Below are 24,240 nucleotides of genomic sequence, written 5' to 3' on the forward strand. Positions count from 1 at the left end.
CTCAATTATAAGAATACTACTCAATTTTTCAAAACTTTTTATTTCTATATTTTGTTCTTATAAGATTTATGCTACTAGAATCTTATATGGTGTATCCAAAATAATCTCTCAGCAATCCACTTAATTTTCTGTAAGGCGAACAGATTTGCTTGTAGGCAAGAGCAAAACAAGAGACATAACTGCGTTAGAGTTAAACAAACCACGTACCACTTTTAGAGAATTAAGTAGTTTAGTGAGAGGAGAGATAGAGAAAAGGAAAGAAGAAAGTAAACAAAATTACCAAGGGGTTAGAAGGAATATTTCAGGGCATCTAGGACTGGGAATTGCCTAACATACTAGAAACAAAGTTTAGGGGCAAATGCATCCTTCTCAACAAAAAAGAACCACAACCAGAGGTGTGTCTCAGTTTCTAAAAAGGGGCAAAAATCAATAGCAGCTTTAAAGTTTTAGGGTTTTATAAATAATTCTAAGAACAAATGTATAATACAATCTGCTTTCTAGGCAATGAAATACCCATGTGACAGAAATCAACTAGGGGCGAAAGCTCTGAGAGAGTTAAGGAAGAAATGGCAAGTTGAAGGGTGGACAAATAGGAATTGTGGAAAATAATTCACATAACCAAATGCTGTGGACTGAAAGTGTGTCAGGACCCCACCCCAACCCCAATCCATAGGTTGAAATTGTAATCTCCATATGATGGTATTTGGAGATGAGGACTTTGGGACTTTGGAGGTGTAAATGGGGACTATGGGACATGATGAGGTTTGGGAGATGATGAGGTTATGAGATTATAAGAAAAGTTCAAAGATCTAGCTTGCTTTCTTTCCACCATATGAGAGTTCAATGAAAAGACAGCCATATGCAACCAGGAAGAGGGCCTTTACCACTCCAGTTTGGGAGTACCTTAATCTTTCCAGCCTCTAAAACAATGAGAAATAAATTTCTGTTGTTTACAAGCCACAGCATCTATGATATTTTTCTAGAAGAGCCCAAGCTAAGTATATATATTTTTTAAATTCAGGAATAATTAAGAATTTTTGTTGATAAACTTATCTGACTTTCTACTGAAGCCAAAATATTCCTCTTAAATGTAGGGTTTCATCAATATTAGAGAATCTATAGAAAAGAGTATCTTATCTTGGTACAAGGCAATGGTAAGGATGCCATCACAATGCTGGATAAATTTGGCTAGATCTCAGGGAAAGAAATGTTTCACTATTGTAAAAGTCATAATAACACAGAATATGAAATGTTAACTCCAACCCCAAATTCTGAATTACAGATGAAACTAAAGATATTGATATACATTTTGAGATTTTTTGTTTAATCAGTAAGAAATACAAGAGACATTTGAAAACCATCCTTACCTTTATAAAAGCATAATTTACTATATTGCTTTTGCTTTTCACATGTAGTCTACTCAACATCCTATAAACAATTCAATGAAACTAATAGAAGAAAAGTAGTAATATCAAACTCAAAATAATTTCATTTAAAAGCTATTTTATACATAGCACAGAGGATAAATCCCATATGCTCTCTTTGAATAGTAACTGTTTCCTTCAATTTTTAAATCTCTTTCTATATATAATTATCAACTAAGATAACAAGCATATGTTGCTAAATTACTCTTCAGTCATACCCCTACGAGATGAAAACTAACTAAAGAGATGGGTTGTAGATATACTAATTTGACTTACTCCAAACACTTTTGGTTCCCAACTATGACTTTTAAATCATTGGTATCATACTGATGCTTTCCAAACATCATACTAATAAGCTTATAATTGCCCAAAAGGTCAGAAAGGATGTCAGCTGAAAATAACTTAGAATGGGTTTACTACTAAATAGATAAAAGGGGGACTGGAATGATTCTTATATATATTTATATAAAGAATAATCAGCCAAACACGTATTTTGGATATATGTCTCTCTATGGCCACCAAATATTTACATCAATTCATTTTAAGGCATACCTATTAAATTGAAACCAATACGTAGAGAATACCCTCACATAAGTGTAAAATGTAAAGTTAATGAAATGCCTAAGCAAGGACATGCATTATTTCAATTGACTACACACAATAAATTACCACATAGCTGGTAATTGACAAATTCAAGTTTGGAGACTACCTTCAAGAAGTAAGAAGTTGGAGACATAAGACAAAAATGTCCAAAAAGCCAAAATAGACTTCACAAATCAGAGCTCCAAAATTGAGTGCAAACAGTTATAAATTTTGGTGAAGAGGAGAGATTACAAGACTATGTTAATGATGACCAAAAACAATGCTTTCCAGTGGAAGGCTTCCACTTCTTGTGGCTTATTATACTCAGTTATAATAGAATCTAATCACAGTATTGCCTACTGCAGAGGTTAGAAAACAGAAGACCAAATATTGCCATTTTTATGAATAAAATATCACTAAACCATACAAAAGCCCACTTTTTTATGTATTGCCAATGGATGTTTTGGCATTACAAAGACAAAGTTGAGTAGTTGTAATAGAGACTCTATGGCCCATAAACCTAAAAATACTTACTATCTGAACCTTGACAGAAAATGTCTGAAAATTCCTGGCCTATTCTAAATGAACAAGAATTTTAAATGTATACAAAATTTTTTTTTAGACAAAACCACAGTATAAAGATAAAATAGACAATTTAAAGTGTTCAGTTCAGTTCAGTCGCTCAGTCATGTCCGACTCTTTGCGACCCCATGAATTGCAGCACGCCAGGCCTCCCTGTCCATCACCAACACCTGGAGTTCTCTCAAACGCCATCAAGTTGGTGATGCCATCCAGCCATCTCATCCTCTGCTGTCCCCTTCTCCTCCTGCCCCCAATCCCTCCCAGCATCAGGGTCTTTCCAAATTTAAGGTGTTAAGTCTCCTTGATTCAGGTAAGTTATATTCTAAGAAAGGACCCTTTATTAAGATTGCATTGGATGTTCTTATGCCATCCAGGTATATCAACTTCCCATCATTCCCCTACTACCATTCATCTTTGTATTCTGAGCCTTTGGACTTACTGTTTTCCTCAGCAAAATATGACTCATGCATCAAGATTTAGAACCAGCATGACCTTCTATGTTCATTCTGTGAACAGTATGGGTCTCACCATTATAGGGTTCTAGTAGTACTTTGGGATGTAGGTCTATTAAAGCACATGTATTGCATCATAGCTTTTATTAATTTGATGTTAAAAAACTCAGCACCAACTAACAGTTTTCTTGTAGCAGCTATGCAATAGCATCTTCTTTCTGACACTCCCTTTCCTCTAATCCATTTATCCACATAGCAACCATAGTGATCTTTTCAAAACATAAATCAGACTACATCATTCCTTTGAAGATAAACCATGAAAAAACTCCCCCCTTACTAAAGTAGAACTCAAACTCTGTACTTTGGGTTAGTACATCCAACAGCGTCTGCCCCTACCTTACTCTTTAACACTAACTTCTAATTCTCTGATCCACCTCTCCACTCACACTTGTTTTCTTGACTTCATTTCCTACATCAAGCTCATTCCTAATTAGATCTTTTGCAATAGCTGTTTGCTTTGCCTAGAAAACTGCCCCCTCTGCTAGCCACATGGCTGGCCTCATCTTGCCATTCAGACAATATAAATGCAATATAAATACTACTTCCTCCTGTGACCTTCACTAATCACTCAGCCTGGAATAAATCCCCAGGCACTGTCTATCACACTGTCTGATGTTAATTCTCCACAAAACCTTCATCACTATCTAACATCCTTGCTCTTCTTTTAAAAATTATAGTCTAACTCCTACTAAAAATATGTCTAGTATTTCAACAAAGTTGAAATCACTAGTATCAAGAAGAATGTCTGACAAGGAGTAGGAGTGGACTCTGAAGAGCCATGGGGGAAATTCTGAGTGTGATGGGAGGGGTCTATATTGTGACTGTGATGACAGGTAAATTTGTCCAAACCCACACAACTATGAAATAAAAAAAAATTTAAAAGAAGAGTATCTGGCACATAGTAGGGGTTCATTGTATATTTGCTGAATGAACAAAAATGACTGTTCTGCATTCCACACTAAAAAACTTACATAACATACAAACATGGCTTTTCTTTCAAGTAGCTTAAGATCTAGTTGGATATTCCCCGGTGGCTCAGCGGTAAAGAATCCACCTCCAGTGCAGGAGACGCAGGTTCAATCCCTAGGTCAGAAAGATCCCCTGGAGGAGAGTATGGCAACCCACTGCAGTATTCTCTCCCAGAGAACCCCATGGACAGAGGAGCCTGGGGAGCTATAGTCTATTGGTTCACAAAGAATCAGACACAATGAAGTGACTTAGCACACATGCACAAGATCTAGTTGAGAAGATGAGTTGTATGTATGCTTGTAAAATAGCTAGGCAAGCCATAATTAACTTTCAAGTGTTTAATTAGCCAATGCATGTTTAATAGCGTGCATATATTGTAGTATGGGCAGGATTTAACAAGGCGGCGAGAGAAAGTGGGATTAGGCAGGGAGAGATACATGCAGAGTGGAATCAGTAGGACAGCCATGCGGAGGGACACTGGCCTTCCTGCCATTACCAAGACATCTCCCTGGACGAGGAAAAAAATCTTACAAGAAAAAAGAGCAAATTCCATGAGGGTTGGTATCTCCGGGAGCTTTAACACAGCACGCTACCCTACATTCCCACAGTAAGGAGTTACCCAAAGCATTTACTGTCATACAGCTCTCTCTTCACCAACCTCTGATGAGAGGTTCAGCACATTTCAAATGATCTATGAAAGTAGGAAGTGATATTTGCCACTTGAGGGATGGAGGATTGTGCCAGAGACTTTGCATCTGGGAAATGAAACATAAATCAGGCCTCTTCATATTTATTACACTTACATTTCTAAAAGTTATTACAAATCTGTTGATTAGATTGTTGCTGGCTTCAGGGGTTTTGTATCAAGGGGAGGGCTTAGTAAAGTAATTATTTGAGGGAAGCAGAGGGCTCATGATATACAGTACAATCCTCAGGCTATTTTTTGAGTGCTTATTTTAGATAACTTTGTTACAAGAAAAAGGAGTCTGAATTTAAGGCAATAATAGAAACTTTTCTCGGGTAAGAAACCACAATGTCTTTTAATCTTCCTTTTCTGAGTCTGTATCAGTTTACCTATCTTACCTATAGTGGACCATTCCTCCCTAGTATGCTAAATATCCTAAATTTCATCACCAGTTTTTAAAAATTTTTTCTTATTAAGTTTTGAATTGATTTGGACTGGTCTCAATATCAGTATGCCTTTCAAACTTCTGAACTGATTAAAAACTTGTGTCTAAATATTGGTGGGTAGAAGTTGTATATCAACAACCTCTTTGATATCACAATTTTTTTTTTTTTAACTAGGTCACTTCCCTCTGTAAGATCAAGTCACACATAAAAACCCAATTTGGACTTTGAGCAATCGACTGACAAAGTAAATACGCAGGGTGAAGAGGGGGTGGATCACTGTCCCCTTTGAGATTATACTGTTGGGAAAGTGGGGAAGATAAAAAATGAAATAAAAAGGATGTTGAGACAGAGAATAAGGGGAAGTGGGATGCTACTTATTTTATGAGAAAGTGACATTGAAGCTTAGACTTCAAGGTAAAGAATCAGAGGGAAAATATTCTGGCAGATGATAAGTAGTAGGGGAATATGAGTTACTTTAATGAGACCAAGTAGCTAGAGATGAAATATCTAGGTTATGGTCCCAGATCTATAGTTGATGTTTTTCAATATCTTTTTCTTTATGACTTTGGATTTTATTCCCAGGATGATTGCAAGTCAGATGAATAATAATGGAAGGTCCACTTCTGAGGCTCTTTTCTTCCCATCTAAGGTCATGCTGGTGGAGTGACCAAAGATCGGCTCATAAACTGTACTGTGTATCCGACAGATTGGGAAGTCATTCAGCTGAAGAATATGTGCCATCTCCAGCCCAAGATAAGTGTCAAAATCAAATTTAAAACTCAGAAAATATGCTAAGAGTAGATATTGTCCCCAGTTTAAGAGCTACAATATAAATTACATAATAATAGTAAAAATTAGCAATTTTAATTTTATGAACATCCTGAAATTCTAAAGGAGATATTTTCCAGTGTTGATTACTCATTCAGGTATCCAGCATGTGAAACTCCCTGAAGGAACAGACAGGGTGAAGAGGTCCAAAAGAGAAACAAGAGTTTGATTCAAATTTCAGAAATGATTAGTACCAGTATAGCTAATCAGGACAGCTAACAACTTAATCAGATGTGGAATGTTCCAGAACTGGAAGAAGAGAGAAGTAATTCAGCAGTCACTCTGAGTTAGAATGATTCCATCTATAGGTAAAATTGTAAGATTGCCCTCAATATTCTTAGACCATAGTGAAGCATATCTTCTTCCATTTACCCAACCAAATGGTAATCTAGGTACTGCCATGAAGGAATTGTGATGATATAACTGGTGTTCCAAATCAGCTGACCTTAAGATAAAAAAATTATCTGAGTTATCCTGAGTTAATCACATTGAATTTTTGAAAGCAGAGACTGTTTTTATGGCTGTTGGCTGAGGGAGAAATCAGAGACTTAAGAGTACTAAATGAATTCCATTCATAAGAAGTTTTCCATTGCTGTCCTGAAGATGAAAAGGACTATATGGCAAGGAATGCGTGCCCCCTCCCAGGCTGACAGCCAACAAGAAAACAGGGACCCCGGTCCTATAACCACAAAGAACTAATTTCTGCCAATAACCTGATTAAGAGTGCAAGAGGACCTCAGCCTCAGATGATATAGTAATTGAAGCCGACATCTGGATTTTAGTCATGTAAGACCCTGAACAAAGAAGCCAATGTCATACAGATTTCTGGCATAGAAATGTAACACTGTAAAGCAATTATATTCCAATAAACAAAACTAAGATCATGGCATCGGGTCCCATCACTTCATGGCAAATAGATGGGGAAACAGTGGAAACAGTGGCTGACTTTATTTTTCTGGGCTCCAAAATCACTGCAGATGGTGACTGCAGCCATGAAATTAAAAGATGCTTACTCCTTGGAAGGAAAGTTATGACCAACCTAGACAGCATATTAAAAAGCAGAGGCATCACATTATCAACAAAGGTCCATCTAGTCAAGGCTATGGTTTTTCCAGTGGTCATGTATGGATGTGAGAGTTGGACTCTAAAGAAAGCTGGGAGTGCCAAAGAATTGATGCTTTTAAACTATGGTGTTGGAGAAGACGCTTGAGAGTCCCTTGGACTGTAAGGAGATCCAACCAGTCCATTGTAAAGGAGATCAGTCCTGGGTGTTCATTGGAAGGACTGACGTTGAAGCTGAAACTCCAATACTTTGGCCACCTGATGCAATCAGCTGACTCATTTGAAAAGACCCTGATGCTGGGAAAGATTGAGGGCAAGAGGAGAAGGGGACGACAGAGGATGAGACGGTTGGATTGCATCACCGACTCAATGGACATGGGTTTGGGTGGACTCCAGGAGTTGGTGATGGACAGGGAGGCCTGGCGTGCTGCGGCTCATGGGATTGCAAAGCGTCGGACATGACTGACTGAACTGAACTGAAACAATTGTTATAAAAAATAAAATAAAAACCATCATGTCCCAGACATTATGTGAAAACAAAAAATAATAAAATTTTAGTATTATTTGGATGTGCATGAAATTAAACATGTGTATAAGAAAGGCCTTGTTACCTAGCAGCCTCTTATGACCATTTAAAAAATATCTGGTAGAGACAATCATACATGGACTGAAAGCTTAGGCAGGATATTTCAACTATTTCCAGAGTATTACGAGCTTCATAATATGTAAAAAATTACAAATAATGTAATTTATGTCATTATTTGTATTTATTGCCATGAATATCATATGAAGATACAGAGAACTAGTTGTATCTTCAGGATGTCACTGTTAAAACTCAGTTCAGAAAAATGGATGAGAATATTAACTGGATATATTTTTAAAAAATTTCATGCTTTTAGGTCATACGAATAAAGCTAGTCTTAATACATTTTGTTTTTAGCAACTTATGGGAAATATTCTGTGAGAATAGATGCTTTCTTTTATGGAAATTGCTTCATATTACATTTTTGCATTTGTTGCTCTCTTAGGGCCAGTTTCGATATAAGTCATTGGTACAGAAGTAGTGCTCCTGTTGGGATTCCTTTAAATGGGTCCAGTTGGTACTCTCAGTCAGTAAGTGATATGATCACAACTTTCAAAAAGAAAGTTATTATTATCTTTGTTTTCTTTCTTTTATAAGCTATTAACCCTTTTAGTTAACTCAAAATCTGAATTTCTACAAACTTCATTTTTTCACCCTTCAGAGTATCATCAAAAATGGGATATAAACAGAGAATATTCCTGATGTCAGACAGTGACTGAGTTACCAAGCTTCTGTAAAGGGGTAACGTTTAGCATCACATTTTAACCAGCAAACATGCTCAATAACAGAACATCCAAATCCACTAAAGTGACTTTTCATCCCAGAAGACTCAGGCCTCTTTCAGTAAGTTGACTAGGTCTATCTTTAGATCCTACAAGAAGCTGGCCTTAACAACTTTGGAAAGCCACAAGGTTTTGTCTTTGTTTTTCAACTGCAAGTGAAGAAAGAAAAGTAGGAAAGAACAGAAGAAATGAGAGAGAAACAAAAAGTCTCTAAATGGTTATGGGTGTGTAACATGGTGTGTACATTATTACATAACTCATACTTTCTAAAATATGTCCATAAAACTACTGATGATAATGGAGACAAATTTAAAGACATGCTTTAATAAATTATGTCACTCTGTCCCTAGATTAATCCAAATGCAAAATAAAAATGCCTGCTATGTTTAACTTTTATTCAAGTTTCTAAGCTAGAATCCTCACCCACAAGTTAATTGATGACTAAAATTGGAATATTTAATTCAAGAAGAAAGTTATAATCCTAGATTTCCATGTTTCTAACAGGGTTGATTAATATTATGGGGTGTGGGAAAAGCTACTGAGGTATATCCAGGCTAAATCCAGTACTAGAGAATAACATAAACATTTATTCAGTGAAAAGGTTAACTTTAGAATTAACAGAAGAGATAACAATTTATAAAATCAAGTAAAATCAAAGCAGAACCAACCCTTCCTCTTGAAGAAGTGAGAACTGCCTATCAGCAATTACAAAAACAGTAACATTGACCTTGAATCAGCCTTAAAGGTCTTAGTACACAATTATATTATCAGCTTTATGAATTCTGAGTTGCTATCTCAGTCACAAATTGAATAAATGCAGAGCTCGTTAGTAATAGGAAGACAACTATTTTAACAGCTTTCACTGAAAGAGGTTATTGAAAAAGTACTCATTATACCAGCTTTTTTCATGTTAAAAATGATAGCTCTTTCAAATCCTGCTTAGCACTCCTTAGATGAAAACTTAATGACATCTCAAGTAAACAATAAAAATTCAAAATCAAATTCAGTCAAAATTGGTAATTAGCTAAATAAATTACATTTGCAATTTAAGTAAACTCTATCTGCATCAGTCAGCTGAAAGGTTTTTATACTAGGACATTTTTAAAACTAAATATCAAGATTCAAAGTAAACTCTTGAAATATATTCTCATCTTGAGTATATGACTTCACTTCCTCTTCTGTATCTTAAATATAACAGCTAGCAACAGTAGAAAAACCGAAAGAAAAAAGTCCTTGTGTGTGGTTACTGTAATTAACAGATTCAATATCTATTACTGCCAGTCAGGTATCATAGCAACCCTGTATTGCTGAAAACCGCTAGAAAAATCTTCAAAACCAGCAAGACTCTGCTTTAGGGAAATCTTCAACAACACAGGGGACATTACTGCTGTCAACATCTGTGGGTGTTGCTATGGGCACAGCCACAAAGAACCCTGCCATCTATACAAAAAGGTACACACACAGAGAAGATGGGAGGACACTGAAGATAAATTGATAAGAAAATAAAAAAGAAGAAATAATTGCACTAGCAATATACAATAAGCACACAATTTTGAGCCCATGTTTTACACTAATTCTTTTCTACTGTAGCTGGAGAATCCAAATTCAACTTAACTGTAATTGTGACTAAACATGAACCAGAGGGTGGAAATAATATCCTACAACTCTGTACTTGTAACCATTTATCACACCTTAATTTGAAACTCAAAGAGAATTGCATTTAAAATAATATTTAAACTTCCACTTATAAACCCTTGATAGTCGTTTATAAATCTACAGAAGAGAAAAGAACAGGTTACCATGAACAAGAACCCAATATTGATTTTTCGGCAGTGCAGTAAGGCATCTCCATTCTATTTGGCTGCTGTCAAAGCCACTCTTTAACAGCTGGAGTCAAATTGCACTATTTACAGCAAGAGCCCTTGTCAAGTGGACCATAAGTAGCCTAACAATACACTATTCAAATGGCACTTTGCCACACAAATTGCTGACTTGATGAATAACCTATGTCAATGACTATGGCTAATATAAAAGTTTCATTTTTATGAGAGGTTTTACATTCACACATTAAGTAAGCTTTCTTTGAAGAACTATTAGGCTATATATTTCAGGCCTTTGGACGCTGAAAATAATTAAAGTCTGTTTAAATACATCAAGGGAACTTGACAACATTAATATGGATCTGGTGTTAACTACATTTGTCACACAGTCAGAACAGTGCCCTTCTGTTCCTGGCACTCCCCACCGGCACGTGCAGCACAATGCCGGACTCAGAGCAGCCGCGCACCGTGAAATAGCAGCGTTTTCCTTTTGTGCCTTGATTTACATGGCCAACAAATGTTTAGATACAAGCAAGGCTTTGAAGTCCTGTGAGGAAATGCAGGGTTGCTTCTGCGTGCGAGGCAGACAGCTGGACTCATTTTAATAGTGCCGCTCCGACTTTTCATAGAGACTCCGAGCCCTCCTGAATTAGTTTTGGAACAAAGCTGTGATATGCCTTTCAGAGTTTTCCTCAACATTGAGGGAACTTTCTATCAAAAGTGCTTAAACTCACGCCACAAAGTGAGAAAGGAGATATCCTTCATAAAACAAGTGTAAAAAATTACATATTACAGAAATGTTTTGACTTGATAGTTAAAATTATTATATAAAATGCTTATGAGAAATGGCTATACTCAAGGACTTGCATCACCTCACATGTGTTCAAAAAGCAAATGGCCTTTATTTCTCCTCAATTGTATTTCTTTATTCTAGCTCACCAGGAATGGTGATACCATTTAGGCACTAAGTTTTAAGTTGGGATTCACTAAACCAAAGTCTTCAAAACAAAAATCTTAATTCAATGTTTATAGATAGATTCCTATGTTTTCATGAAGGACTTATATGTCTAGTAAAAAAAATCTGTTTCCTTTTAAAATTATATAAAATTGATGCAAAATATTATCTACATTAGAAAAAAATAGTCACATGCTGCTTATTATATTAAAGAGAATATACTAAAAATTAGTAATCAAAAATGTGAAGATTATCATTCTATACTGAGGATTTATCCTTATATAACACACTTATTTTCAAATAAATATTTTTTCTTTTTTGTAATAATAATTTTGATAGTATATTGTAGATAGTTTAGTGAAAATAGAATTAATCTGCAACATGTAATATTGCCACAATGAATTATTATTTCATATTGATACACATAAATTTTCAGGAGAAAATTTCAAATTCCACCATCAAGAAACAACTCTAGTTTCATTTTGATTATGTTTCTGGGTCATAAAATGTAGAAGAACTAATGTTCCATTCTACTAAAATAATAAGTAGCACTGGGATCCAGTTCTCTACTGGGGGCCTAGCAGTACAACATCTGTGTTTTACAGGAGGTAGCAAGATAAAGCTCTAAGATTTTTCAGCAAATGTCACCAAACAGGCATCACTCTAAAGTCAACTAAAGATTAAAAAAATCCAAACATATTTCTCGAAAGCTTATTTGGAATATATGTAAATGGATTATTTATAACCAATATTATATATTTAGATAATGATGCATATTTAAGTGCATTATTTAAAGAAAATTTTATTTTAAAAAATCTCACTTGGATTAGAGAGTATAATGCACACATTTGTTTTCTACGAAGGGCAGACTTTCAAACATATGAATTCCATTCCTGCTGTCAGGGAACAGAGTGATACAAGGCCTTTTGGATTATATTCCTCATAGTGGAGAAGAAGCTGGGATAAGTTGCTTCATTAAAAATTCATATATCTAAGGAGATGGTAGGTATTGGCTGTTTTGCCAATACTCCTCCAAATACCTCACGATTTCCAAGTCTAGAGAGGGCTGACTAGATCAGAAATTTCCAAATAATGGACAGTGAGTATCAAATCTGGTCCACTGCCTGTTTTTGTAAATAAAGTTTTATCTAAACACACCCACATTCATTTGTGTAAGAATTGTCTATGGTGGCTTCTCTGCTGCAAGAACTGAGTTAAATAGTTCAAATAGCAAAATTATGGCCTATAAAGCCTAAAATATTTACCATCTGGTCCTTTACAAACAAGTTTGCTTATCCCTGGTCTAGTTCAAACATTTGTCCCTAAATATTTCAACATAAATAAAATGCAAATTACATGTGTAATTTTAAAATGCCTAGTAGCCATATTGAAAAAATAAAAGGAAACAGGTATTAAGCCTACATATCCAAAATATCATTTTAACATATGGTGCTAGCCAAATTTCAAATGCTCAGTAGCTATGTATGGTTAATGACTGCCGTATTAAACCTTGTAACTTTAAGTAAAGCAACCAGTTGGAGCTTTTGGGTACCCGTTCTACAGAAAATCAGTTTGTTTGTTTTTTTAAGACATTTCCAGGACATTACAATTGGTCTAAATTGTGGCAGTTCAAAAATCCTATTTATTTACTTTTTCATTCATTTTACAGACAAGAAGTGCAGAAAAAAAAAATTAAACCAACCAACCAACTAATAGACAAAAAAGGACTTCCCTCATTAAAATCTGATGAGGTAACAAAGAGTTCTGCCATGTAGAGGTGATTTTAGTAAGGTTGTTTATATTCTACCTTAAAGCTAAATTCCTCCCACTGCAATTTAAACAGTTCCTATCTTATTTTATCCTCAGCTGAATCTGAGAAAAGCATTTCCCCATCACTAATATGATATTGTATTCCTTTAAATCCTTTAAGACTCTGGCCCGCTCCTACCTGCAAAGATTTTTCTTTATCTAGCTGCACATAATCGACTCCTCTAGCATGTCAAATTGGACCCATTTTTTAAATGTTTTATTGTATTTGTTGTTCTCTTTAAAACCTTTCCCTAAATCTATATGCACTCTACAAATGCAAGAAGGAAAAGTGAATACAGAATCCTAACAAATGCCAAATGTTGCCAAACACAAAGAACTCACCACACATATTACATGTTGTTCTTCCACTTAAACAATTCATGATACCATTTGAAAATATTTGATTTGTTTCTCACTGAAGTCTACATCAAAAAATTCTGAAACACAGTTACCCTACATACTTCTAAATTTCAGACTTATTGTCTTTTTCTCCAGCTCTGAAATGAGTGTGATTTAATTCCTATCTTTAAATCTGACGTTTTTTTCTTTTGAAAACTAATAAAGCATTTTATTATATTAACAAAAAGGAGGATGGGGAATTTATAAGTATCCTTGAAATTTTATGCTTATCAAATTTATCAGTAAAAGATTAAGATAGGGACTTCTCTTGTGGCTCTGTGGCTAAGACTCCACACTCTCAAAGTAGGGGAATTTGATCCCTGGTCAGGGAACTAGATCCCATTTGCTGCAACTGAGTTCGCATGCTATAACTGAAGATCCTGCATGCCGCAACTAAGACTGATGCAGCCCCCCTCCTCCCCGCACAAAAAATTAAGATAAAATAGTCTTAAAGGCTTAAATCTAAGAGGATGAGATGAAGATATGCAGTATATAATTGGAGAAGCTATAACTTGGGAGAAGCACAAATAAAAATAGCTCTATTTAACAGGAAGCCTAATAATAAGAGAAGTATAACATAGAACAAAGGAGGTGATAGTCCTGTCTAATTCAATTCTCCAACTCCGTAGAGAGTAAAAATTGGAGACTATAGTCATCCAGGTAAAGGGTAGCAGCTAGGAAATAAAGTTGGAATCAGCGTAAGACTAGGAAAACAAGACCCCAGGATTTTATTACTTTTTGGAGTCAAAAGACAGAAACAAAATTACATAAAGAAATATATACTGTTATCACCAGTTATCACTGTTATCACTGTTATCACTAAAAGGTAGCTCTGAAGTCCTTCAAGAAACTGAATGAAATAGCAATCAGCTTACCTTCTGGGAATTAAACTAGTAAAATAGGCACTTGATAAATGAGATGTGCTCCTGCGGACCCTAGGCACCTGACATGCATGAGTCAAGAGACATATCCAAGTTCTCATCTACTGTTCTGGCATATAATTTCCACTATAAGATACACATTCTATTGTGAACAAAAAGCAACAGTCACATTAAGATGGAATACATGGCAATCTGATGGTCTTACTCACTGGGCTTTGAACACCTCCGTCTTAAAATACGTAATAGAAGTGTGGTTCAGTCTCGCACTTAAGAGAGACTAAGACCCTATCACTTTCAACTTCAGTTATGAATGTTAAAAATTTTAGTATATCGATATAATTGTCCTTATAAAACATGACCCCTTGGGAATTCCTTGGGAGTCTAGTGGTTAAGGCTTTGAGCCTTCCACTGCAGAGGGCACAGGCTGGATCTCTGGTCAGGGAAATAAGGCACAGGCCAAAGAGCAAACAAAAACCCCATGATTTCTTTAAATAAGAACATGAAAAAGATTTGGAAAATCTGAAAATAATTATACTCAGGAAAAAAGAAATGAAAAAAAAAAAAAAGCTGCAGCCAAATTGCTTGTTTTAACATCTGCAGGAGAAAGCATAGAACTAGGTGGCCTAAATGGAGTCTTAAAGAGGGAAACCAAAATGTAGAAAATTTTCAGTGTATACCAGGCTTGACCAATAGAGAAAGTACCCTGATGGGGTGACAGCAACCATTGCATTAGCTTTTCAGAGCTCAGGGCTCTGACTTGAAGCCCATCAAGGAATCCTCTGTTAAAATTCCACCTCCCCATTCTCCCCCATGCTCTGCAGCTTTGCTACAGTGAGACTATGCAGAGCAATGAACTGCAATCATATTTATCATTGTAAATTAAATAACTGTCATTCTAGTTTACATATTCACTTCTTGGGTGTTTGGTTAGTATGATTCAGTTCTCAAAAGATAGACAAACACTGACCTCACTGATAAAAGCTGAATCTAGTCTTCAAACCTAAAAAGGTGATGCTCATATGCTGGTGCCTCCACCCCCACCCCTGCAGCTCTGAGGCACAGTTTAGCAGCCATCTTTGTTAAAGATGACACATCCTCTCACTACATATAGATACATTTTTTTTTTTTCCCACTTAGGTATTTGACTTCTTCTTAATTTGCTTATCACAAATAAAAACAAAAAAGCTTCAGAAAAATTAGATCATTGTTTGAATTATTTTGATACACTTAGCATCTCTAGGATCATTAGCATGTCAGAATTCTAAGCCTTATTTAATACACAATGATGGAGTTTGTATGAAAAAAAAAAGGAACCAGACCACAAAATATAGGTTCCCACCCCCCTTTCATTAAAAACCATCTTGAGTTCAATAATTCATATAAAATTGGCTCAATATTGATAAGCCAGAACATGTCTTCATCAAAAAAAGAATGCTATATTCATTCAAAAATAATAATCACTCAAAAACTTATCCCAATTTACCCAAGATTGCTTGGAAGGCATGTCTGGTAGATAGAATCATCTCTGAGTTGTTATCTTTGTGCTGATTTTTAATGGGCAGATATTGATGAAAGTGCATTACTTCTTACTTGGGGTGGGTAATGTTTACTGTGAGCAGCAGCTTGATTTGAACTTACCTTACATGAAGACTCCACCTGCAGACCAGGGTAAGGTACTGGCCCAAACTGGGACAAGCTGGAGGACCTCTGTTCTACACTTTTGTGCTTATGTGTCTCTGAGGCCACTGGAAGTATAGATTCAGGCTTTGTAAGCTGTGAATCATCACAACAGTTAAGAATAATCTTCGCTCTTTCTCCTGTTTCGTGTCTTTCCAAAGTCCCTGAAAAACAAGATTAGAAATAAAAATTTATGCAAAATATTTACCCCAAAGAATAAAAAGAAGAAACCACTCAAAACAGAAAAATCATAATTTTTTCAGTTATCATGCCTTACTATCTCCTTGCAACCAAAGGACAGCCTGGAGCTTCCTCTAAATTATCAAATCATCGTTTTATAAAGGCTAAAATTATAGACTTGAGACACTCATATTCCTCTTTGTGCTCTTTCGTCCACTGAAATCAACAGAGCATTCAATAATCATTAACAGTAAACTCTCCTACTTATTATACAGTATGCAAGTGATCAATAACAAACAACTATGGAATATTTTAGTGCTGTCCCCTAGTGTTCCAACTCACAAACAACAGAGAATCCACAGTGCTTTCTTGGGTTCCCAACCTTAAAATGTTTCTATTGGTAATACAGCATTTAAGTGAATAGAGGCAATAAGAATGCAGATGCCTGATGCCTTCATCTTCAGCAGTTCAGGCCTCTCTATGGTTTTCTGGCTAGTGATGCTATTGCTGATACTGTTGCTGTTATGCATTTGGCTTTTATTTCTTATTCTATTAGGAGAGAAAAAAAATTATTTGCCCTCTACTCTGCCATTCTTACAGTTTCAGAATTTCAAGGTACTGACAAGTGGAGTTTAAGGTTAAAAGAAACAAGTATAAAATGAGCAGAAGTGTCAAAAAAGAATTCACAGTGTTTTTATAAAATACATTGTCATAACACTCAGTGAAATCTTGATAAATATCAATTAATCATGACCACTGTCTCATATCAGTTATGAGTTCATTTTATTACTCATACTATATTAAATATATACTCTATATCCTATGAAGTAAACTGGTGAAGGAAAATGAACTTTACATAGAATCTAAACACAAAATTTTAATTATTATTCCTTTCCTACCAATGAAGAAAGAAGCAGTTGTACAAAAATATTTGCTAAGAAGGAAAAAGACCATTCTTATTGATAGTATTAAGAAAAAATAAATTTAAAGTAATTCAAATAAGAAAATAGAAATAATGCTTCTATACCCCTGTGTCTTTAGAATACATAGGTAGAGTTGAAGATTATGACTATTCAAACCTTACTCATTTCTCTTTCTCTCCTCCAATATCTTTCCTTTTCAGCAAGAAACTACCTTGAGTTAGTGCTTTGGATTCTGAGTCATTAATAGCTACTATGCTAAAATATTCGGCAGAAATTTAGTCTCTGGTCTTTTAACCATGATATCTTTTCATTACAACATTTCTTCATTAATAAATTAATGTCTTTAACATATATATCTTACAAATGTTTTTTCTCGAAACTTTCCTTTTCCATCAAGATAGATACATCTTCAAGTAAAGCAGGCAGCAACACCAAGAAAATCTTTTCTGGTAAGGATGACAATAAGAAGAGTTTCTCAAACCAAAGATAACAGTTATTACTACAACTATTATTCAGTTCAGTTCAGTTCAGTTCAGTTCAGTCGCTCAGTGGTGTCCAACTCTGTGATCCCATGAATCGCAGCACACCAGGCCTCTCTGTCCATCACCATCTCCCGGAGTTCACTCAGACTCACGTCCATCGAGTCAGTGATGCTATCCAGCCATCTCATCCTCTGTTGTCCCCTTCTCCTCCTGCCCCCAATCCCTCCCAGCATCAGAGTCTTTTCCAATGAGTCAACTCTTCGCATGAGGTGGCCAAAGTATTGGAGTTTCAGCTTTAGCATCATTCCTTCCGAAGAAATCCCAGGGCTGATCTCCTTCAGAATGGACTGGTTGGATCTCCTTACAGTCCAAGGGATTCTCAAGAGTCTTCTCCAGCACCACAGTTCAAAAGCATCAGTTCTTCGGCGCTCAGCTTTCTTCACAGTCCAACTCTTACATCCATACATGACCACTGGAAAAACCATAGCCTTGACTAGATGGACTTTTGTTGGCAAAGTAATGTCTCTGCTTTTCAGTATGCTATCTAGGTTGGCCATAACTTTCCTTCCAAGGAGTAAGCATCTTTTAATTTCATGGCTGCAGTCACCATCTGCAGTGATTTTGGAGCCCCCCAAAATAAAATCTGACACTGTTTCCCCATGTATTTGCCATGAAGTGATGGGACCAGATGCCATGATCTTCATTTTCTGAATGTTGAGCTTTAAGCCAATATTACTTTCTAAAAAATAACTGCATTCCAGAACGTGTAGCTGAAACATTTAAAATACACTGTCTTTGTGGAGGAGTCTCTTTGAATGTGATGTCACCATGGATATTTTTTCTCATAAGTTTTCTGTGACTACTCAAACTATAATACACAGTAAAAAAGAATGACTCAAGCCTGCTCCCCCTAGAGTTACTGAGAATCTAATGGTAGTGTGGAGGCAAGGAACACCTGAAAATTAATTTGTTATAATACGTAAAGTAACACATAAGTTCTTTCCACTCCAAACTAAAAACTGTCCACTCTAACAAATATGGAGCAATTAATTTTGTGAGCAATAGTTCCCGCTTTGACTAATTATTAAATATTCAAGATGATTAGGAGCTTCCCAGGTGGTGCTAGTGGTAAAGAACCCACCTGCCAATGCAGGAGATGTAATGTAAGAGACGCAGGTTCAGTCCCTGGGTGGGGAAGATCACCTGGGGAAGGGTCTGCCAACCCACTCCAGTATTCTTGCCAGGAGAATCCCATGGATAGAGGAGCGTGGCAGGTTACAGTCCATAGTGTGACACAGAGTTGGACATGACTGAAGGGACTTAGCATGCAGGATGATTAGATTATTTTGTTTCAAAGAAGTAGTTGAAGCACAATTGTGATGAGGAGAGTGGTTAGAGTGAGTTGATTTCTTCAAAAGTTACCATAGACAAGTAATTGTCTTTTTATTCTCAAATGGCTGCAAAAAATGTATTTGCTTAATTAATGACATTCTTCAAGGCATATCTACTCTCTCTTTTTCCTTTTTAATTGAAGTACAGTTGGTATATGCTATAAGTTACAGGTATACAATACAGTGATTCACCATTTTTCAAGATTATACTCAATTTATAGTTATAAAATATTGGCATGTTCCCTGGGTTGTACAATATATACTTGTAACTTATTTTATACCTAATAGTTTGTACCTCTTGATCCCCTACACCTATATTGCCTCTTTCTCCTAACCTGTCCCCAGTGGTAACCACTAGTTTGTTCTCTATATCTGTGAGTTTGCTTCTTTTTTATTATATTTACTAGTTTGTCGTGTTTTTTAGATTCTACATAAGTGATATCATGCAGGATTTGTTTTTCTCTGTCTGACTTATTTCACCTAGCATAATACCCTCCAAGTCCATCTATGTTGTTGCGAATGGCAAAATCTCATTCTTTTTTATGGCTGGAGTAGTATTCCATTGTATGTATATGCCACATTTTTTTATCCTTTCATCTGTTAGGTTGCTTCTGTATATTGGCAGTTAATAAAGCTGTTATGGACCTTGAGGAGCATGTATCTTTTCAAATTAGTGATTTTGTCTTTCTCAGATATACGCCCAGGAGCAGAATTGTTGGGTCATATGGTAGTTCTGTGGAGAAGGCAATGGCACCCCACTCCAGTACTCTTGCCTGGAAAATCCCATGGGCAGAGGAGCCTGGTAGGCTGCAGTCCATGGGGTTGCAAAGAGTCAGAAACAACTGAGCGACTTCACTTTCACTTTTCACTTTCATGCATTGGAGAAGGAAATGGCAACCCACTCCAGTGTTCTTGCCTGGAGAATCCCAGGGACAATCCCAGGGACAGTGAGCCTGGTGGGCTGTCGTCTTTGGGGTCAAAAAGAGTCGGATACGACTGAAGCGACTTAGCAGCAGCAGCAGCATGGTAGTTCTGGGTTTCCCGGGTGGCTCAGTTGGTAAAGAATCCACCTGCAATGCAGGAGATGCAGGAGAAGTGGGTTCGATCCCTGGGTTGGGAAGATCCCCTGGAGAAGGAAATGGCAACCCACTCCAGTATTCTTGCCTGGAGAATCCCATGGACAGAGGAGCCTGGCAGGCTGCAGTCCATGGGGTTGCAAAGAGTCAGACATGACTGAACTGATTGAGCACTCATGCATGGTAGTTCTATTTTTAGCTTTTTAAGAAACTTCATACAGTTGTCTATAGTGACTGCATCAATTTACATTTCCAACATCAGTTCACAAATGTTGCCTTTTCACCAGATCCTTGCCAACATTTGTTATTTGTGGTCTTTTTTGAAGACAGGCATTCTGACAAGTGTGAGGTTATATCTCACTGTGGTTTTGATTTACATTTCCCTGATGATTAGCAGTGTTGAAAAATCTTTTCGTGTGTATGGCCATCTACATATCCTCTTTGGGAAAATGTCTTCTCTGTTTTTTGACTATTTTTTAACCCATTTTTAAATGTTGACTTGTATAAGCTGTTTATATATGTTGGATGTTAACCTCTTTTCAGTCCTATTATTTGCAAATATTTTCTCCCATTCAGTAAGTTGTCTTTTTGTCTGTTTATGGTCTCCTTTGCTGTAAAAGATTTTAAGTTTAATTAGGTTGCATTTGTTTATTTTTGCTTTTATTTTCCTTGCTTTAGGAGACAGATCCAAAAACAGTATTGCTACAATTTATGTCAGAGTCCTAGGCACAGCATAAAAGGTAAAAAATAGAAATCCTAAGGAAAGAAAGAATTTAACTGTCACTGTTTACAAATGATGTGATAGTATACATAAAAAATTTTAAAGATGCTGCCAGAAAACTACAAGAGCTCATCAATGAATTCAATAAACTTTCAGGATACAAAATGAATATACAGAAATCTGTTGCATTTCTATACAGTAATAATGAACTGCCAGAAAAAGAAATAAAGGAAACAATCTCATTTATCACCATACCAAAAATAATAATATAATTAGGAATAAACCTACCTCAAGAGGTAAAAGACCTATATTCATAAAACTGTAAGACACTGATAAAAATAATTGAAAATGACGTAAATACAAAGATATACCTTTTTCTTGGATTGAAAGAATATTGTTAAAATGACTATACTCCTAAATGCAATCTACAGATTCAATGTAATCCCTATCAAAATATGAATGACATTTTTCACAGAACTAGAACAAATAATCTTAAAATTTGTATGGAAATACAGAAGAATCTAAACATAGCCAAAACAATCTTGAGAAAGAAGAATAGAGCAGGAGGAATCATGCCCCCCTAAATTCAGGCTATAGTACAAAACTACAGTAACCAAAACAGTATGTTACTGGCACAAAAACAGAAACATAGATCAGTGGAGCATAGCAGAGAATCCAGAAGTATACTCATGCACTTATAGTCAGTTAATGTATGACAAAGGGGACAAGAATATACAATGGGAAAAAGACAGTCTCTTCAGTAAGCAGTGCTGGGAAAACTGGACAGCTACACATTAAAGAATGAAATTAGAATACTACTTAACACCATACACAAAAATAAACTCAAAATGGATTAAAGACCTTAATATATAAGAACCCATAAATTGCATTCTGAAAATTATAAGCTGATTTTCTAATAAGTTCAGAACAATAATTTTCATCAAAACCCTGACAGTGGAAAGACAGGGATTCCCATGTATTTCAGTTACCAATTTATTGACTCTTAGTTCTAAATTCATACTTTATTGTCTGCTCTGAAATTGGATATGGGTTTTTAAAATAGTTTTCCTTTAATAGCTGGTGCAGTGTTAACCTTTGTAGATAAAAGGGTGCTGTAAGGACCTAGTAGAAGAAAGAGTTTTTCTTCTCTGATCCGGGGCAGCCTGGCTGGCTTCTTCCCCAGACCCAGGCTCCTGCAGTGCATGTCAGCCAGCAGATAGCAGCTTCACTTGGCACAGTCTCTGCCTGGTTTTATAACAGAGTGCCTCCAGCGAGGCATCTGCCTGTGAACTGCTTTCCCTAGTCTCATAGTGGGCATATTTCTGGCAAGTTACACCACCACAGCAGCTCCTCTACCATCCAGTGACCTCAGCTGTGACCTCCTCCAGCAAGGTCAGGATCATAGCCTTGGGGGTGGGGCTTCCTTGGGCAGTTATATCATCTGCAGAGTAATGACGGCTCCTTAAATCTGCTATTCCTATATCCGTTAGAGTTTTCTTTAGTTCTTATTAACCTATTCCTCCCACTGAAATTCTTTATGGTGGTTACTAATTTTTTATGTTAAATGATCTCTGTTCAAATTACTATGTCATTTCTCTCTCCTGATTAGATCTTGATTAATGTATCATGATGGCGAAAGAGGACAGTGAAAAAAGCTGGCTTGAAACTCAACTTTAAAAACTAAGATCAGGGCGTCTGGCCTCACCACTTCATGGGAAATAGAAGGGGAAAAAGTGGAAGCAGTGACAGATTTTATTTTTTTGGGCTCCAAAATCACTGTGGACGGTGACTGAAGCCACGAAATAAAAAGATGCTTGCTCCTTGGAAGGAAAGCTATGACAAACCTAGACAGTGTGTTAAAAACAGAGACATCATTTTTTCCCAAAAAGGTGTGTATAGTCAAAGTCAAAGTTATGATTTTTACAGCAGTCATATATAGATGTGAGAGCTGGGTCATAAAGAAATCTGAGCACTGAAGAATTGATGCTTTTGAACTGTGGTATTGGATAAGACTCTTGAGAGTCCCTTGGACTGCAAGGAGATCAAACCAGCAATCTTAAAGGAAATCAAGCCTGAATATTCATTGGAAGGACTGATGCTGAAGCTGAAGCTCTGATACTTTGGCCACTTGAGGCCAAGAGTTGACTCACTGGAAAAGACCCTGATTCTGGAAAAGACTGAAGGCAAAAGGAGAAGAGGACAACAGAGAATGAGATGGTTAGATAGCATTACCAATTCAATAGACATGAATATGACCAAACTCCAGAGGATAGCGGAGGACAGGGAAGTCTGACCTGCTACAGTCAGTGGGATCTCAAAGAGTCGGACACTACTTAGCAACTGAACGATAACAGCAGTATATCATGGTTAAATCATGTCTGATGCAGAATGTTCCTTTCAATATATTCCTGAAATTATGGGATTTACATAACTTCAGGGATATACTTAAATTGTTAAAGTATAGGAGGGAGGGCATGACCCAGAGGAAGTTGAACACAGGATGGCTTTTCAACTCAAATAAGCTGCCTTTGGGAAGAACAGAATAGTCACTACTGCCTAGAATAGTCACTACTGGCTGAAGTATCAGAAACTGAAGGCTTATGAAACTGCTTAATTCAACTTCCAATTTCAGAGGAACTTTTCTTTTTCAAAGTGGAAAAAAAAAAGTGAAAAGTGAAAGGGTTAGTTTCTGAGTCATGTCCAACTCTTTGACCCATCAGGCTCCTCTGTCCATGAAATTCTCTAGGCAAGACTACTAGAGTGGGTAGCCATTCCCTTCTCCAAAGTGAACTCAATGATAATTAGGATTTTTTTCCTTTTGCACTGTACTACTGGAGAAGGCAATGGCACCCCACTCCAGTACTCTTACCTGGAAAATCCCATGGACGGAGGAGCCTGGTAGGCTGCAGTCCATGGGATCGCTAACAGCCAGACACGACTGAGGGACTTCACTTTCACTTTTCACTTTCCTGCATTGGAGAAGGAAATGGCAACCCACTCCAGTGTTCAGGGACGGGGGAGCCTGGTGGGCTGCCATCTATGGGGTCGCACAGAGTCGGACACGACTGATGTGATTTAGCAGCAGTAGCAGCTTAGCAGATATGTAGAACGTCTTAGGACAGGTTCTGGCACACAGTGGGTGCTGTGCTATCTGACAATCCTCCTCTGATGTCAGTGGCTTCTTACCCAGCCCCTTGCAAGTAGTTTAACAAACTTATTCAGCTCTGTGGCTCTAGAATCTGCCTGACTCCAGGCCTGAGCTCACTGGGCCTTAAGAGCCGTGTGGTCTCCTCTGCCTCCTACCTGAAACTCAAAACTCCTCCTTGCCTCTCAGGGTAGATTATAATCAAAATCAGAGTAGGATTATACATTTGCCTTACTTTTTAATCCTCCTCAGTAAACCAGGCTGGAGTCTGGCCTAAATTAAAGGCTAGATAAATACTTCTTAGTGGATTATATGACATCAGCAAT

The 24,240-nt window shown here is 36.7% G+C and overlaps 1 protein-coding gene across 1 annotated transcript in view; it reads right to left on the reverse strand.

The window, feature by feature from the left end:
- The window catches only part of WDR72 (WD repeat domain 72), a 196,419-nt gene that overhangs the window by 121,800 nt on the left and 50,379 nt on the right, over positions 1–24,240 (reverse strand). Inside the window, exon 13 of the mRNA XM_068992495.1 lies at positions 15,958–16,160. Coding sequence (XP_068848596.1) covers positions 15,958–16,160 — 203 coding nt within the window. The remainder of the gene's footprint in view (positions 1–15,957; positions 16,161–24,240) is intronic.

The sequence above is a fragment of the Capricornis sumatraensis genome, chromosome 2, assembly GCF_032405125.1.
Source record: "Capricornis sumatraensis isolate serow.1 chromosome 2, serow.2, whole genome shotgun sequence".
NCBI lineage: Eukaryota > Metazoa > Chordata > Mammalia > Artiodactyla > Bovidae > Capricornis > Capricornis sumatraensis.